Source organism: Thermothelomyces heterothallicus (assembly GCF_042370625.1).
Source record: "Thermothelomyces heterothallicus CBS 202.75 unplaced genomic scaffold P884_scaffold_2, whole genome shotgun sequence".
Lineage (NCBI taxonomy): Eukaryota > Fungi > Ascomycota > Sordariomycetes > Sordariales > Chaetomiaceae > Thermothelomyces > Thermothelomyces heterothallicus.
The window spans coordinates 913,376-929,139 of NW_027192563.1; the positions used below are offsets into that span (position 1 = coordinate 913,376).

Below are 15,764 nucleotides of genomic sequence, written 5' to 3' on the forward strand. Positions count from 1 at the left end.
AGCGCTCAGCGGGAGACACGGAGACGGTGGAGAGGAAGAGAGCGACAACATCGCATCATGCTGGCCGAGATTGCACTTCTGATGGCCTATGTTTATATTTGAACTTTTTTTCTTCAGAATGGGGAAGTTTTAAATTTTATGAATAGGTATCTTGACACGTCTTCTCAAATCCTATATAAACATAACTCAAATTACTATGTCCTATCACTACGAATCGTAATACTCACACTCGCCTTTCCATCGACTGCTTCTGCACACATCGTAACAGGAGAGAGACAAACGGTCGTGCAAACGGTTTTCCAAAGTCAACACCGGAGTCATCCGCAGCCATGGGCTTCCGGGATGAACCCGATACGGGCTAGGCTGGAAAGGAGGTTAGGCTAGCTAAGGCGAGGCAAATTTCGGTGCCGGCTCACCCTAGGTAGCCAGCAGCAGAAATGCGATCCTCTTGCGCCTCCTTCGCCTCTGACGCCGAATGTTCTCTCTCCGGTGCCGAGGGCGCGTCGGTGCCATCCGAGGAGGCCAGTTCTGCTGCCTCGTCCGGGTCCAGGTCGGAAATGGAGAAATGGCTGGTCATGCTGGGCTCGTCCTCGCTGATGACCATGGCAATCTTCAAGGGCGCGCCGTCGAGGATGACATCCACCAACTCTTTGTCGAGGGCGTTCGGATCTGCCTGTGGGAATGGCACCGGTTCATCGGCTGGGGAGGCTCGGGTTGGCTCAGCGGAGACGTCGAAGCTAGTCGATCTTAGCACCCGGTAATTTGCTGGTGCGGGTGCTTCGGGGATGCTGATGCCGCCGATGTCACCGGAGACAGGTCCGCAGCCATCGCCGCGGGGTTTCTGGTTAGTTGTTTCGACTCCAGTCAGGCCATTATGACCAGGAGCCTCCTGCTGCTTGGCCGGCGCCGTCAAACTGCGAGACGGCGGCCCGTCGAACGGGAGAGGAATCTGCTTGGCGCTATGACCCGTTTCATGCCCGGTCTGCGACGGCGTTGGGGACGCCGGAGGGATACCCGATTGTCCTGGGTTAGTAGTTGTAGGCTCCTGAGTTTCCCCCGACTGGGGCATGATCGTTTGGGGAACCTCACCGCACAGCCTCGCAAGTGTCTCGGGGTGGTGATACGGAGGCTTCCCTGTTTTGCGCGAGGCAGTAAGCCTCGGAGCGGGTTCTTGCTCCTCGCCGTGTTCGGTTATCGAACTGAGCACGTGGGCATGTGGGTCGGCCGACATGGGAGACGCTGCTTGTGCCTGTACACGCACCACATGTTCAACAACAGGCTCGCGGGTCTCATGGCTAGCCGTCAAGGTACTCCACCTGCCGGCCAGTTCCAGCGTGACTGATCTGGCTTTCTCGAGCCTCCAAAGCCAGTCCCGCCGTCTCTCGAACGGCTGTTGCGGCCACACCCGGTCAAGCGCAAGCAGTTCGCACCTAGGTCTGGCGAAGCCGTCGGTGACAGGCATGAGCCCCGCGAGAACCTCGCCGGGGATGGCTTGGGGAGAGACGCTGTATGAGAAGCCGTGGAGGGTCTTGTAAGCCCAGTAGTTCAGGATGGCATCCACGCTATTGCTGTCGTATCCTCTGTAGTGCTCGCGGCACTCGGGGCAGAACCAATACTTGAGCTTGGCCAGCTCATAGGGGCGGCAGCTCCGGAGGGCTAGCTGAATGTTAGCACAAAAACCGCTGTATTCCGACTGCCTGACCAGGGCTCTCTGCCGACCACACTCAATCAGGTCTCCAACACCGGTGTGAGCACACACGGTGTAAATGTTCTTCTCAATGTAGCACATGCTGAATGGATGTGCTGATTTTGTTCCAGACCCGGGTTGTTGTTGTGTTGGCCAACCCTCCGGGATGTGAGAAGCCGTGGGTGACGAAGTCGGATGGAATGCGAAACGGAGATTGACGGAGGCAACTGATGAGGCTTGCGACTAGCAGCAGAATAAATACAAACCATGCTGAATGCGTGTACTCACAAAGTCATTGTAGTGTCTTATTGTCTGCACACACAAGGCTCTAGTACAAGGGCCAAACAATGGCAAAGCGAGTCTTCGTTCGCCGGACAAAGAAGGGGAACACTGCACCACCAAAATAACCCTCAAGAGAACAACCTTCGAGGGAATTGAACCACTTGTGTCGTCTCCAGGACCCGCCACAGGAGCATGATAATGGAGCTCGAAATGGAGCTCGAAAAGAGCTACAAAGTTTTCGAGTTGGGCCAAGATTGTCAGAACCAGGTCAGTGACTTTTCCTTTTCTTCTTTTTTTTCCTCTTTTTCTTCAAGCAGGTGAGCACTTAGGAGCTAGATGCGAACTGCGTAACGGTGATAATGCGCGGTGATGTTTTGTTGCGTTGGTGGAGCTCGAAGATTAAATGTATGTAATCCGTACGGATTACATCATTCCATTCTGTGTGAAGGTTGTGGAGGCCAGAAATAATTGAAAGCAATGAGGTAATCATCCGTCAGCTCTCTGGAGGCCAGGCTCCACTTTGCCGTCGCCCGATCCTTGCGCAAACGGGAAGAAATGGGTCGCGATGTGGGTAAGGCAAATATGGTCTGTAGAACTTGGTTTGAAATGCTTAGCATATCATGAATTATAATACCAATGAGTCCACCGACTGCTTCGTCCCTCCCCTAAGCTGGATTCCTTGTGATACAAAAAGCTCTCGAGCCTGGGCTCTCCTGAGAAAGAAGTGATGTCAAGAATCATCAACTGATCCCATTCAAGAAAAAAAAAAAAAAACGTAACGTAATCGACGAGAAACACTTATTACCTATCATCGCCTGACGGGCGTATGTATACATCAAACTCAATAAGAACCGCCATGTCGAGCACGCTTCGCCACGCCAAAATCACACCGCACCGGTCTGCTGCCCGGGGCCACGCCAACCACGGCTGGCTCGACACCTACCACTCCTTCAGCTTCGCCAACTGGTACAACCCCAACTTCACCCAGTTCGGCTCGTTGCGGGTGCTCAACGAGGACCGGGTCAAGCCCAACTCGGGCTTCCCGACCCACCCGCACCGCGACTTTGAGATCTTTAGCTACATCCTCTCGGGCGAGCTGACGCACACTGATTCAACACAACAACATAAGAGGACAAAGAACAGCAGCAGCAGCAGTGGACAAGGAGAACAGGAGGAGTCCGACCTCTTCTGCCGGGTCCGGCGGGGCGACATCCAGTTCACGACGGCCGGCACGGGTGTCACGCACGCCGAGTTCAATTACCACCGCGAGGAGCCGGTGCACTTTTTGCAGATCTGGGCCATCCCCTGGAAGCGCGGGCTGGCACCGCGCTACGACCGGGCCCGCTTCGCCGACGACGACAAGCGCAGGGGCTTCGTCCCGCTGCTGAGCCCGCTCCGGGGCGGCGTCGACGCGACGCCCGCGCAGGAGCGCGCCGCCGAGCCCGTGATCCCGGGCACCATCGCCATCCACGCCGACTTCGTCGTGGCGGCCGGCATCATCGCGCCGGGCGGCCGCTTCGAGTACACGGTGGGCGCCAACGCGACCGAGGCGGCCAGCCGGAAGGTCTACGTGCATCTGCCCATGACCAAGGGCGGGAGAGCCGGGATCAGGCTGGACGGCAGGGAGGAGGATGAGGGGGGCGTGCTTGCTGAGGGAGACGGCGCCTTTGTTGAGGGAGTCAATGCCGGAGACAAGCTTGTCGTGGAGAGCGTGGGCGACGCCGAGGCCGAAGTCATCGTTCTGGATACCGCTTAGGGCCTACTACTAAAAAGCGTGAGGAAAATGAAACGAACACCAAGTGTCGAAAAAGAACAAAAATAAATACGGATTATATACCATATTGCTTGATAGAGTTAGGAGCGAGGCTTTAGTAACATGCGTCGTTGTTCCCTGCAGTCCGCCGCGGTCATCGCGACGAAACCCAAACCTTCCTCGCCTCGTCCCTCACGGGCCGATGGAAATGAAGGAAAATGGTAAAATTCCTGCAGAGAGGAAGATGTTCCAAAAATTCCCTGCCAGGTCGGAACCCAACAGGAGCGGTCAGGTTGTAGTTTTCAACTAGCAAAAACGTGATCTCGGACGAATCCTCACTGATACACGTAAAACCCCTGCACTCGGATGGGGAAAGAAAAAGAGAAAAAGTCGAAGTTCGTGGAAGATCGCCGGCGGTTTTTATAGACTTGCGCGTGGTCTGTGCACAACTGCAGTTGACCGGGCCCACTTTTCAGGCCCTCCACATTCTGAGCCGCTTCAGGCACGACAAGAGAGGCTGCAGTGCAAGCAGTACCTAGAATCCATCTGTGTGGCCTCGGTTCCAATCGCTGCATTGAATTCTCCTCCCCCTCAACCCAGCACGGCAACCACGGAGCGCTACATACATCGGGTTGACTAGACTCAATCCTTAATATCTGGTACCTAGAAAACCACTCTCGCCGATATGCTTTTGTCAACACTTAAAATGCTCAGGTTGCAACGAATGGTAGATCTTGCGCATATCCTGCACGGCAACCTCTGGGAGGGGGACCACCCATTTCGCACTCGTGATGTCATTATACCGCTCGATGAACCCAGCTCTTGTAATCCGTAAACAATTTAGCAAGAGCAAATCTTCTTCTTACTTGACCCTACGAAGGGTTGAAGCTTTCATTCACTGACGACCTTCGCACTTCGTGTCTCAATTGATAACTAATAAACCTCATCATTCAAAATATTAGTATCACTCACTGCCTGCTTGTTCATCGAGTCGCCCATAATGTCTCTATCGCGCCAGGTGAGTAGCCTTTTTGTCACTGATGATCCTTTTCTCTCTCTCTTCCTTTCTATTGAGGAGGAGGTAAAAGGAAAGAAGAAAAGAAACAAAGGGGGAATGGGTGACGTTGAACCAGAGTTTGTCTAACAAGTCCAGGTCGATCCGGAGGAGATCATTCAGCACTTCCAAGACCTGCGCGTGCCCTCGACGAGCGCCAGCTCCCTCGGAGGAGGAAGAGGAGAACACCTGACCTCCTTCTCGACCCCCTACGCCAGCCAGCGCAACATCCCCAAGTACCAGATCCCGCAGGACGGCGCGCCGGGCGACACGGTGTACGAGATGATCAAGGACGAGCTGGACCTCGACGGCAAGCCGAACCTCAACCTGGCCAGCTTCGTCGACACGTACCTCGAGGGCAACGCGCAGCGGCTCATGGTCGAGAACATGAGCAAGAACCTGGCCGACAACGACGAGTACCCGGCCATGCTGACCATCTCGAACCGGTGCGTCTCCATCCTGGCGCACCTGTGGGGGGTGCGCAAGGGCGAGAGGGCCGTCGGCGCCCCCACCGTCGGCTCCTCCGAGGCCATCCACCTCGGCGGCCTGGCCATGAAGCGCCGCTGGCAGGAGCGGCGGCGGGCCCAGGGCAGGGACACGGCGCGCCCCAACATCATCATGGGCGCCAACGCCCAGGTCGCCCTGCTCAAGTTCGCGAGGTACTTCGAGGTGGAGGAGCGGGTGCTGCCCGTGTCGGCCAAGAGCAAGTACTGCCTGGACCCGGACCTGGTCAGGGAGAACATCGACGAGAACACGATCGGCGTCTTTGTGATCATGGGGAGCACGTACACGGGGCATTACGAGCCCGTCGAGGAGATCAGCCGGATCCTGGACGAGTTCCAGGAGAAGACCAGGGTGGACATCCCCATCCACGTGGACGCGGCCAGCGGAGGTTTCGTAGCCCCGTTTACCCACGCAGGGGCCGGCGGGCGGAAGTGGTGAGTTTTTTTTTTTTTTTTTTTTTTTTTTTTTTTTTTTTTTTTTTTTGGGGGGGGGGGGGGCGAGAGGAAATCATTCTTAGTCTGTCTGCTCACACCTACCTAAATCGCAGGAACTTTGAGCTCCCCCGGGTAGTCTCCATCAACAGCTCGGGTCACAAGTATGGTCTAGTAACGGCCGGAGTCGGGTGGATCATCTGGCGCGACCAGTCCTACCTCTCCCGGGACCTCGTCTTTGAGCTGCACTACCTCGGCGGGACCGAGGAGTCCTTCACCCTCAATTTCTCCCGCCCGGGCTCGCAGGTGGTCGTGCAGTACTACAACCTCATCCACCTCGGCTTCTCGGGCTACCGCGAGATCATGGAGAACTGCCTGGCCAACGCCCGCATCCTCTCCCAGAGCCTCGAGGCCACCGGTTGGTACACCTGCATCAGCGAGATCCACCGGCCGTCGGCGCCGCCCAGCCCCGTCGCTGGGGCAGGGCCTCGGGGCCGCCGCCGTCGCGTCAAGGGGGCCGTCACGGGCCAACCCGCCGCGCCGGACGGAGAGGGGACGACGACCGAGACGTCGGCGGGTTACGTCGCCGGGCTGCCCGTCGTCTCTTTCCGGCTGACGGACGAGTTCCGGCGCGAGTACCCGCACGTCCGGCAGGAGACCATCTCGCTCCTGCTGCGGGCGCGCCAGTGGATCGTGCCCAATTACGCGCTCCCGCCCGGCGAGGACGGCATAGAGATCCTGCGCGTCGTCGTCCGCGTCAGCATGAGCTTCGACCTGCTCGACCGCCTGGTGACCGACATTGTGCAGGTGACCGAGACGCTGATGGAGCGGGACGAGGTGGACCTGTCGGTGCTGCCCGCGCAGCACATGGGCCCGCGGCCGCGGGTGAAGAAGCGGGAGGGCGGGGAGAGGGTGAAGGACGTCGGGAGGGAGGCCGGGAAGAAGAGGATGACGGGCGGGATCCATCGGTCCGTCTGCTGAGCTCAGTCTATGCAATCATGGCTACTAACGATGAATAATGACATGCCCACGTGGGTGCGGCCCCTAAGTGTTGGATATCGGGAGATGGGAACAAAAACCGAATTTGTCGCCGGAGAGGGTTGGACTTAAGGGGCCATACTCGGGCTAGAATATGACAACGTTACTTCACTCCTATTCGACATGCCTCACTCACATGGTAGTAGCAGCTTGACTCTTTCGTATGTGAGCTTGTTTCGAAAGCAGCGGCTCCCTGGTAGTAGGAGGCAGTGCGCCGACCAAACAGAAAAAAAAAATTGACACCAGCCGCAGCAGACACGCTAACGCACAAACAGAAAACATCATCATAAATGATCGCACACAGACATTACCAGGACCTATTACCGGAAACCCGAGAAACAGGTCAGAGCTTGGCCCCCTTGGCCCTCCTGGCTTCCCTCTCCTTGTCCCTTAGCAGCCGCCGCAGGATCTTGCCGCTCGGGCTCTTGGGGACGGCGTCGATGAACTCGATGCCGCCCTTGAGCCACTTGTAGTGCGCCTTGTGGTCCCGGACGTGCTTGATGATCTCGGCCGCCACCTCCTCCTTGTTACGCGACGCCATCGAGGCCGGCGTCACGACGAAGGCCTTGGGCACCTCGCCGTCGCGCTCGTCGGGCACCGCGATGACGGCGCAGTCGTCGACGGCCGGGTGGGTCAGCAGGTGGGCTTCCAGCTCGGCGGGAGCGACTTGGTGACCCTGTGGTTGAGCAAGGATGGATTAGCCTTTTTTTTTTCGCTTCTCTTGTTGCGGGGGGAAGGGGGGGGTAAGACGGGAAATGAAATATGTCTGTCTCCCATACCTTGACCTTGATCAACTCCTTCAGGCGGTCGACGATGGTGATGTGCTCGTACCCGCTGTCCGCCTTGGTCACGATGACCTCGTCGCCGGTCCGAAGCCACCGCCCGTCCTCGTCCCAGATGAAAGCCTCGGCCGTAGCCTTCTCATTGTTCAGGTAGCCCAGCGTGACCGACGGGGACTGGACGAGCAGCTCGCCGGGCTTTCCGTACTCGGTGATCTCCTTGCCGTCTTGGTCAATGACCTTGACCCGCGTGCCCGGTACCAGAGAGCCCGATGTGCCGGGGCAGATGTCGTGCTCGCTGGTCGAGCAGACCACCGTTGACGACTCGGTCATGCCTGTGCGCGGGTCAGTCGACCTTTTCTCGTAGACGCTCGGCCAGAAGGGACGCTTAAGCGTCTAGACGTACCGTAACCCTGACCAAGGCGCCAGTTTGGATACAGCCGGACGACTTCTTCGGCCGTCTCCTTGCCCAGCGGTGCGGCCCCTGTAAAGATCATGCGCACGCTGCTGAGGTCGTACTTCTTGAGCAAGTCCTTGCTGCTCAACATGCGGACGACAATCGGGGGAACCTGGATCGTTTTAGCTGGAGAACGACGGGCCTGCAGGCATCGGCTGACTTACGAGAAGGAGATGGTTGATCTTGAACCGCTCGATGGCCCGGAGATACTCGGTGAGCTCGAACTTGGGCAGAACAATGACCTCGTCACCGCGCCACGTTGCCGAGTGTGCCACCACCACCAGACCGTAAATGTGGCTGAACGGAAGCAACCCGAGTGTCACCTGGGTATCAATGCCGAATTTCTTCCTAGAGACGTCCTCGAAGAGGCAGTACTGCATCGTGTTGGCGATGACGTTTCGATGCGAGATCATGACGGCTTTCTGTTTCTTGGTCAGAAAAAAAAGAAGAAGAAAAGAAAAAAGGGCGGCAAGCATTAGCGGATTGTGAATGGCGAACTCACGGGTAAGCCAGAGGTGCCACTAGAATAACACAGGAAGGCCACCTGACGGGCGCCCTGTCCCTTGACCCATCTCAGGGGCTCGAGGTCCGGAAGGGACCGCCCTAGCTCAACCAGGTCATCGACCGTTTTGAAAGGAGGTTTCCGAGTTTGGTTGGGCAGATCCATGATGAAGACCTTGTCCTCGGGTATGCCCACTGCTTTGGCGGCCTGGAGAGCCGTCTCCAACACTGGGACGCAGGTAAAGAGGGCCTTGGCTCCCGAGGACCTGAGCTGGTGCTCCAGCTCGCTTGCTGAGTATGCAACATTGGCAGGCGTGGCGATGCCGGATAGGCGATGGACGGCATGCAGGACCGAAAGGTAGTCGATCTGTGAATGCGCATTTATGTATACGTATGAGAATACGATTGCCCGCTAGCTCGTACCACCAGGGGTCGTCCTCACCGTGTTGAAGGAGAAAACAGCGATCACCTTGTCCCAGGGCGAGTCGGCATTGGGCTGCCAACCCATGATCTTAGACAAGGCCTTCGCAATCTCATCGGAACGCTGGTACGACTCGATGGCTGTGTATGTCTTGCCCGTGAGGCCGCAGGTGAAGGGATTCCGGCTCTTGGAAATTGGACGACGGCCGTAAATCTCGTTCCGCATGAACTCCCCAATTGTGATCGAGTCGGGCGGGTCTGTGTGAGTGGAAGTTAGCATAGGAGCGAGCCGATCCGGACACTCAGACCTACCGAACGGGAGCTTCGGAACCCATGGCGGAGGATAGAAGACCATCTTGCTGAGGCTACTGTGTGCCGAAGTGCTTCGAAAGTTCTTGGTGTTCGAACTCGGTTTCTCTCGCGCGATTGACGGGGTAAATCTCAGATCCAGAAGAGCGAGGAAAATGCAAGAACCTCGAAACTCTTGAAACAAGGTTTGCGCGAGGGCACGCTGCTTGGCAAAAGGCAGTCACTGTGTTTTGGCGACCGAGGAATTGAGCACTTCAAAAAGGTGGAAGGGTAAAACGGCGAGGGAACCCGAGTAATCCGTACTTGACACCTCCGGGAGACCAAGCCCCAGTCTCACCGCTGTGCCGGCTCCCCCATGCCCGTTGATCATGCTCTTTACTCGGGTAGAGGTTAGTTGGTGTACGTATCTAGTGTGTGGGGTGTGTGGATTCCACGTGGAATCCACACTAGAACAAACCAGGCACGATGGGGAAGAAATGTACCAATCCAGGCGTGTGACCGCCTGTCGTGCTCCACTTCCCCACGCCTCCTCGGGCCAATTTGATGCCAAGCCAGATACCCCGCAGTCCCCAACTCCTCGACCGTGAGGGGGCTCAGCACGCTACCTCCCGAATCTCAATACCGGGTCCGCTTTCAACGACCATGGAGACGGTTTCATCCAATAGATGAAGCCTGGAAACCTCGGCTTCTCGCCTGCTCGAGTCGCTCCGGGCCGGCTGGGCGTTCTTCGGCTATCAGCGAGCGAGGCCTGACTGAATTCCACACGCTTTGTGCACGGCGTTTGTTCCTTGTTGATTACGAATCTACCTGCCAATGAAAGTGGCTCCAAAAGGACACGGCGTTGTCCCGCCCACCGACAAAGCTAAGTCAGTCAGCCCCTGAATGCCGTAAACAGACGACGTCGTCACACACGGATGACAGACCCGCCTCGCCTCACCCTGCTTGTGTGCTTCTCCTGAGTCACTTTTCTGCAACTCACTTTGGCCGAGCACACATATAGCGCAGAGATATCAGATCGTCTTATGCAACGGCAGAGGGCGCACACCGTCAATCAGGCTGTTGGCTGACTCTACGGCGGCTAGAGGGTTGATGTGTGTGCTAAACCACATCTTTGTCACGTGTAACTTGCACCATCCTTCACATCACCGCAAGTCAACTGAGCTGGATGGGGAGGAGGGCAGCTATCACTTTCCTTTCGTGAATACAATTCCATGTGGCAATGGCCCTCTTACTTGCTTCTTGTTGGGAGCCAACATCGAGGCGCATGCCTCTCAACCAACCCCAGACGGCTTTGAAGTCGTCGAGCTCTAATATCCCGCGATAAGCAGCGAGGCTATCACTGTATGTACGCCCTGCACATCCAGAGTCGTCTGCTCAGGGCTCATTCACCCACACGTGACTTTCTCACATGCCTCCCATTGCTGTATCGCCTCAGTCTGCTGCACTCTTCAGCATTCAGCATGCAGTGCTCTGTTTAGAGGGCCTGTGCGGTCCTTTAAGGCCTCTTGACTGTCGCACCTTCCTTGACACCCAACCATCACCAATCACTCAAAGGAGGAAGGCACCAAGTTGTAAATCATTTCATACCCAGGGACTTTCGCTCGCTTGCCACCCGATCTCGTTTGCATCCAGGCCCATCCACTATATTCCAACCCTTCGTGTCTCCAACCAGTTCATCGCGCTCTGGCATCCCTACTGGAGGTCACAAGGGGACCATCGGCCGACCCGACTACGCGTAATCCTCCAGCCATTCCACATCCAGGCTGTTGGCTGAGAGCCCTTCTCCTCGTTCACCCTCTCTTACCAAGTCATTTTGTCCTCCGAACTCTATCGGCCTCTCACCCCTTCACGATCGCGGCGAAGACGCACTTTGCGCACACAACTTCGGCAATTATCGAGTCCTCCTAGGCTGCCGCGCACCCACCATCGCAATTCTGGTCATAACGTCGGTAGCCTTAGCTGGCCTTTCTCATCATAAACCGAGGGTGTTTGGGACTGCCAGGAGAATAGGCTGCCCTACCGCCCGATAACTCTATTACTGGTTTGTATATCGAACAAGGGAGAATGACTGCAAACTCTAGCACAATCGGCCATCTCCCCAACATTTGCGATGATCTCTTGGTTCCTGTGTCAAGGTAGCTCAGCTACTAACGTCTTCCACAGGGAGTTAGCCCTTCGTCAACCCCTTCTTCGCACGCTTTGATTCTCCCGTGACAGTTACCGAGCTCCTCTAGCATCGTTTCGACAAGATCCTGGCACTTTCAGGCGCTCAAAGGTACGCTCGAATCTTCAACCAAGTCGATTTCCCGAACCAGGCAGTCCTAGGAAACCAATGCCTACTTCATCAATCCATATTGCCAGGGGCATTTCCATTTTCATGCCCACGATAAGCATCACGAGGCTCTGATATCGATCAGCCTAGGCTTTCTCTGCCTGGCTTCCGCTTTTCTAGACGAGGCACTAGGACAGTTCAGACGGCTGGTCAGAGGGCAAGTGAATGGGTCACGCTGCAGATTCAAGCTCACTGCTTCTCAAGCATAAGAGCAAACATTGCATCCGCCTCTTTACTCTCCTCCTCTCCCCTGTCCACCCATCCAAGCATCTTCCACGAATTCTACCCTTTCGCTCCCAGACTGCCTTCCCAGACCCTACAGAGCACAGCTATTTGCCCATACGGACATTTGATTTCTGCTGCTACCAAGCTCTTTCACAGCTCTCAACTGAATTGCCTCCCTATCTTCCCACTTCGATTCATCGACTGCAGTTTTGGTTTGCCATCACCACTTCCTCGATACTACCTCGATACTACCTCCGAAGCTTCCTCCACTTGAACCTTGCTCCTCATCCTCTTAAGCAGTCACGGATTTGCATACTTGATTCAATACTCTCAGCTTCTTTCCTTCAATCAATGTCCTCCCCAATTCAGTAGGGGAAGCGGATACCCTTTCACGTTTGTCCTTCCTTTCACAATGAGAGTGGTGAAAACTCAAACCTTTCATGGCAAACTAATGATAACATAACTGACTATTTGCTCCTACATACACACAGTCACGGTTTGAAGCAACTTACATATATATATCTTGACGACTGAACCAGGTAGGAGCCTTCCTGGCCCTCACGACCGCGTCTCCAAGACCAGAAACAATCAGGTAAGCAACCATGTTTGGGAGACCAGTCCTACGTTTAGCATCTTCCATCGGCAGCCGCGCGAGAGCCTTAAAAAGACAGAGAGATATTCGAAAATTGAATAACCGGAGACGTGCCTCTCTTCCCAGGGTCTAGATCAGAATTCGAAACCCAAGAGTTCTTCTCAGTTTCATGAACCATCATGCTCTCTTCCTTGCACAGAACTTCAGTTGGCATACTGTTTTTCACACCTTTCAAAGCAGATAGCTTCCTAACGATGAAGATGCTTGATTGGATTGCTGACAAGTCGGTAGCTGAAACAAGCACAAGGATATATATATATATATTACTCACAAAGCTTGCCGACATGAGTAACATCACCAACAACGTGATTTTCCAGACGCTGTCCCCCGTGGACGTACCGCCAAAGACGTTTACCAGTTCAGACACTACGAAGAGGTCTGGTGACGGCGACAAGATTGAGCTTATTGTTACCCTACGGACGTCTAGTCGATTGGCTGCCCAGCGCCTGAGAATTGCAACCAAGAGAGCCGCAGCGGACCTGGAAGACAGCACGTCGGCGAACACCGAGAAACGTATCCGGCTTGATGCTAGCAAGGGCGGGGAGTCTTCAGAGTCTGATCTTACACAGCGTGCTACCGACAGGAATGACGGCGACAAACCCAATGATTCCTCGAAACCCATCATCGGGTCTAGAACGGATGCCAGTGAAGAGGCATCTTGCACACAGCATCAAGTCATCCAAACCATATCCAATCGTTCACCGGCAGCGGGTAGGCCCTTGGTGTGGGCAAATGGACGTGGAAGTCTGTGCGAAGCACTGCCCTACTTTAGAGCGTTCAAAGGCAGTCTTCATTCGGCAGATCTGGTCTGCAAGGGGTTTCTGATAGACCAAGAAGCCGACCAGCGGGATGTCTTTGGTTCCCAAGTCATCATTTCCTCTGTGTAAGTCTGAGAAAATTCCTTGATCAACTAGCCTCGCATGTCTTCTTCGCATTATGCTTATCACCCTCCAAATTCAAGGGGCGGCGGTCGTACCAAAGACCCAGGCACAGGCAGCATGATACGGTCTAAGGATGCCTCCGACACTGCGAGCAACATCAAGGCAATCATGAATGCCTACCACAATAAGTCTCTTGTAGCAGTGATTGCCGGCAAGGCCCTTAAACTTCCAAAGATGTTTCCATGAGTTTTTGCTGATTGACCTTTACAGGTGAGGGGCATCCCTTGTATCCGTGCCAGCCACCATGTACCTACGCTGTCCTTGCATACTTCCACATCACCGACGTCTGGAAGGAGAAGCAGATTCCGATTGGGGGGAGCAAGGACGTCACGGTTTGGCGCATGCGCTTTGAGAAAGCCGATCTAACCGAGCCTTCTTGGTGGGTTCCCAAAGGCGAAGATGCCAGAATGCCCGCCGCCTCTCTCAACACCGACGTGAAGGCACCAGTCGCGATCTGCAAGCAGTGCAACACTCCAAGTAAGGAGATTTTTACCGCTGGCTGGTTCTGCCTTAACCACAAGTGTGAGAACTACTTCTTGCTTCCAACAGGCATGGCTGTTGATGCAGCAAGCCTCGCATACACTGACACGTTCCTCAATGAGCGGAGTCCTTTTATGGGCGCTATTCCCTCCGTGAAGCCCACGGTCCACGACTTTGAAGGTTTTCACGGCACAGAACTTGCTCTACGCAGGGGGTTTGTGTGTCCAGATTGCGGTTGCTGCAATCGCCGTGTCTACTGGAACCGCTGGGTGTGCGAGAATAGGGAGTGCCAGTACGCCCGCGATGCACTCATGCTTCCGTATCCGGAGGCCCTGTTGAGGAAAGAGAACAAAGAGTTCGATGACCGCATGCAGAGACGGAGAATCAGATACGGCGTTAATGAAAACACGCTTCACCAAGAGGACTATCTACATGACCCATTTGCGACCATCTACCAACGCGGCTATCTGCAGTTCTCCCAAACACTTACGCTTGGAGGGTTTGAAGTTCGCCAATACTTCCTTCCAAATTCCAAGGGTCGGATTCTGGGGTCGTTTAGCATCTTTTCGGCTAGCAAAGAGATCACCAGCAAGCCCAATGGCCCAGATGACCTCTTTAGGACACTTGAGCTCACCGACATTGGTCTTCGCCGGAACCCAGCTGCCGTGGTCGGCCGTAAGTGATTCACCTTTGAGATCCCCAAAGAGTACAAAAGCTAACGTGTTGCTCAGATAAGCTTGAGGGATACACCCGGCACTTCCAGCAGAACTTTGTAAGTCGCCTCCTTACTTTGTAAAAAGCGTCCTGCTGATATGTACAGGGGGCAAGGTACAAGTTTGGCGTAACTGTTCAGTCGAAGGGCTTCTCTGAGGCACCCGATATAATTCTTCGCGCTCTTCAACGCCTCATCTGGGCAAAGCAGGTCGCAGTAGGGCATTCCAATGCCTTCATCAAAGCCCTGGATCCGAAACACGTTGGGGAGCACGCTGTCGTCTCCAACAGCGGGGATTTCAACGAACTGCTGGCCCTGGGATATATGGAGCAAGATAAGATCAATGTGAGCGTCTTGATATCTCTTGTACCTTTTTTTCTTTCTCAATTTCCCGACTGCTGACATGTTCAACACTAGTACCATGACGACGGCGAACGCGAGCTTGGTCCCGTCGTTGCGGCTCTTTCGCTGGGCTCCCCTTCGACTATGCGATTCCGGCCCAAGCGCAACACCCAGTTCTTCCTTCCCACGCAACAAGTACAAGGAAAGACTTGCTACAAGGAGGTACTAGAGGTCACCATGAAACATGGTGATATGATGGTCATGATCGGGACGGAGATCCAGAAGGTCTATGAGGTGAGTCCCAGGCACTCGAAAGCTGAGGCGTGATGCAACTGACAAGGCTCAGCACACCGTCGAGCCATACGGAAAGCGCCGCTTCTCGCTGACCGCCCGATATATCGATCCGGAGAAGATGGAGTCGCAGGAGGACCGGGAGGACGCCGCAGTAAAAGGTGCTATCCCCAAACACGCCCAGGCTTTTTCCTATGACGGCTTCTGAACCCCCTCACTCAATCCTTGTCCCCTTAATTATCTTCACAGCATTGTTTCTTTCCATTTACGCTTTCATTTTCGACTGTCTTGTTTGCACATACAAGACTACGTTGCAAGGAGGATGCACATTTTGCAATTTGCTCAAAAGATCTGAACGTCATGTTATGTAGTCCACCCAATTACTAGACTCGATTTGGGGTCCCATTTACACTTATGCAGCTCTGGCAAAGGAGTATGGGGAACAAGAAGGGCCAAAAACAAAGCATGAAGCATTGGCCTGGGATGAGCATGGAGTCCTTGCTGTAACTCGACTATGGACTGGTTTACCAACTGCATTTATTTGTTCGTTCTGCTAGCTTCGTGACGACGGAGT

The 15,764-nt window shown here is 54.9% G+C and overlaps 5 protein-coding genes across 5 annotated transcripts; 3 read left to right on the forward strand and 2 right to left on the reverse strand.

Annotated features, from left to right (window-relative positions):
* Positions 1-150: 150 nt before the first annotated feature.
* On the reverse strand, positions 151-1,789 carry P884DRAFT_282444 (uncharacterized protein; the record flags this gene model as incomplete). The annotated part of the gene is made up of 4 exons (XM_069443600.1): positions 151-363; positions 471-1,358; positions 1,431-1,660; positions 1,760-1,789. The coding sequence occupies 4 exons, from the start codon at positions 1,787-1,789 to the stop codon at positions 318-320; spliced, it is 1,194 nt and encodes a 397-aa protein (XP_069301115.1). The 3' UTR covers positions 151-317.
* Positions 1,790-2,825: 1,036 nt separating this feature from the next.
* Positions 2,826-3,725, forward strand: P884DRAFT_191889 (RmlC-like cupin domain-containing protein; the record flags this gene model as incomplete). The annotated part of the gene is made up of 1 exon (XM_069437627.1): positions 2,826-3,725. One exon carries the CDS (start codon positions 2,826-2,828, stop codon positions 3,723-3,725), a length of 900 nt encoding a protein of 299 aa, XP_069301116.1.
* A 611-nt stretch (positions 3,726-4,336) lies between these two features.
* P884DRAFT_236221 (glutamate decarboxylase) lies at positions 4,337-6,692 on the forward strand (the record flags this gene model as incomplete). The annotated part of the gene is made up of 4 exons (XM_069439979.1): positions 4,337-4,740; positions 4,876-5,714; positions 5,828-6,182; positions 6,264-6,692. Exons 1-4 carry the CDS (start codon positions 4,723-4,725, stop codon positions 6,690-6,692), a joined length of 1,641 nt encoding a protein of 546 aa, XP_069301117.1. The 5' UTR covers positions 4,337-4,722.
* A 144-nt stretch (positions 6,693-6,836) lies between these two features.
* P884DRAFT_216630 (uncharacterized protein) lies at positions 6,837-9,575 on the reverse strand. Its single transcript, XM_069439321.1, has 7 exons — positions 9,219-9,575; positions 8,929-9,164; positions 8,488-8,853; positions 8,150-8,407; positions 7,935-8,097; positions 7,529-7,863; positions 6,837-7,425 (listed from the first exon to the last, which is right to left on the reverse strand). The coding sequence occupies exons 1-7, from the start codon at positions 9,259-9,261 to the stop codon at positions 7,093-7,095; spliced, it is 1,734 nt and encodes a 577-aa protein (XP_069301118.1). The 5' UTR covers positions 9,262-9,575; the 3' UTR covers positions 6,837-7,092.
* A 3,133-nt stretch (positions 9,576-12,708) lies between these two features.
* P884DRAFT_192135 (uncharacterized protein) lies at positions 12,709-15,398 on the forward strand (the record flags this gene model as incomplete). The annotated part of the gene is made up of 7 exons (XM_069437652.1): positions 12,709-13,307; positions 13,386-13,506; positions 13,605-14,520; positions 14,577-14,617; positions 14,666-14,902; positions 14,975-15,193; positions 15,246-15,398. 7 exons carry the CDS (start codon positions 12,709-12,711, stop codon positions 15,396-15,398), a joined length of 2,286 nt encoding a protein of 761 aa, XP_069301119.1.
* Positions 15,399-15,764: the final 366 nt, after the last annotated feature.

Excerpts from the sequence above, each read along its gene's own strand:
- P884DRAFT_216630 (XM_069439321.1), bottom strand. The coding sequence starts at position 9,261 with ATGGTCTTCTATCCTCCGCCATGGGTTCCGAAGCTCCCGTTCG. Across the intron at positions 8,408-8,487 it reads GTGGCACCTCTGGCTTACCC|AAAGCCGTCATGATCTCGCA; the intron begins GTGAGTTCGCCA and ends ACCAAGAAACAG. Across the intron at positions 7,426-7,528 it reads AGGAGTTGATCAAGGTCAAG|GGTCACCAAGTCGCTCCCGC; the intron begins GTATGGGAGACA and ends GCTCAACCACAG.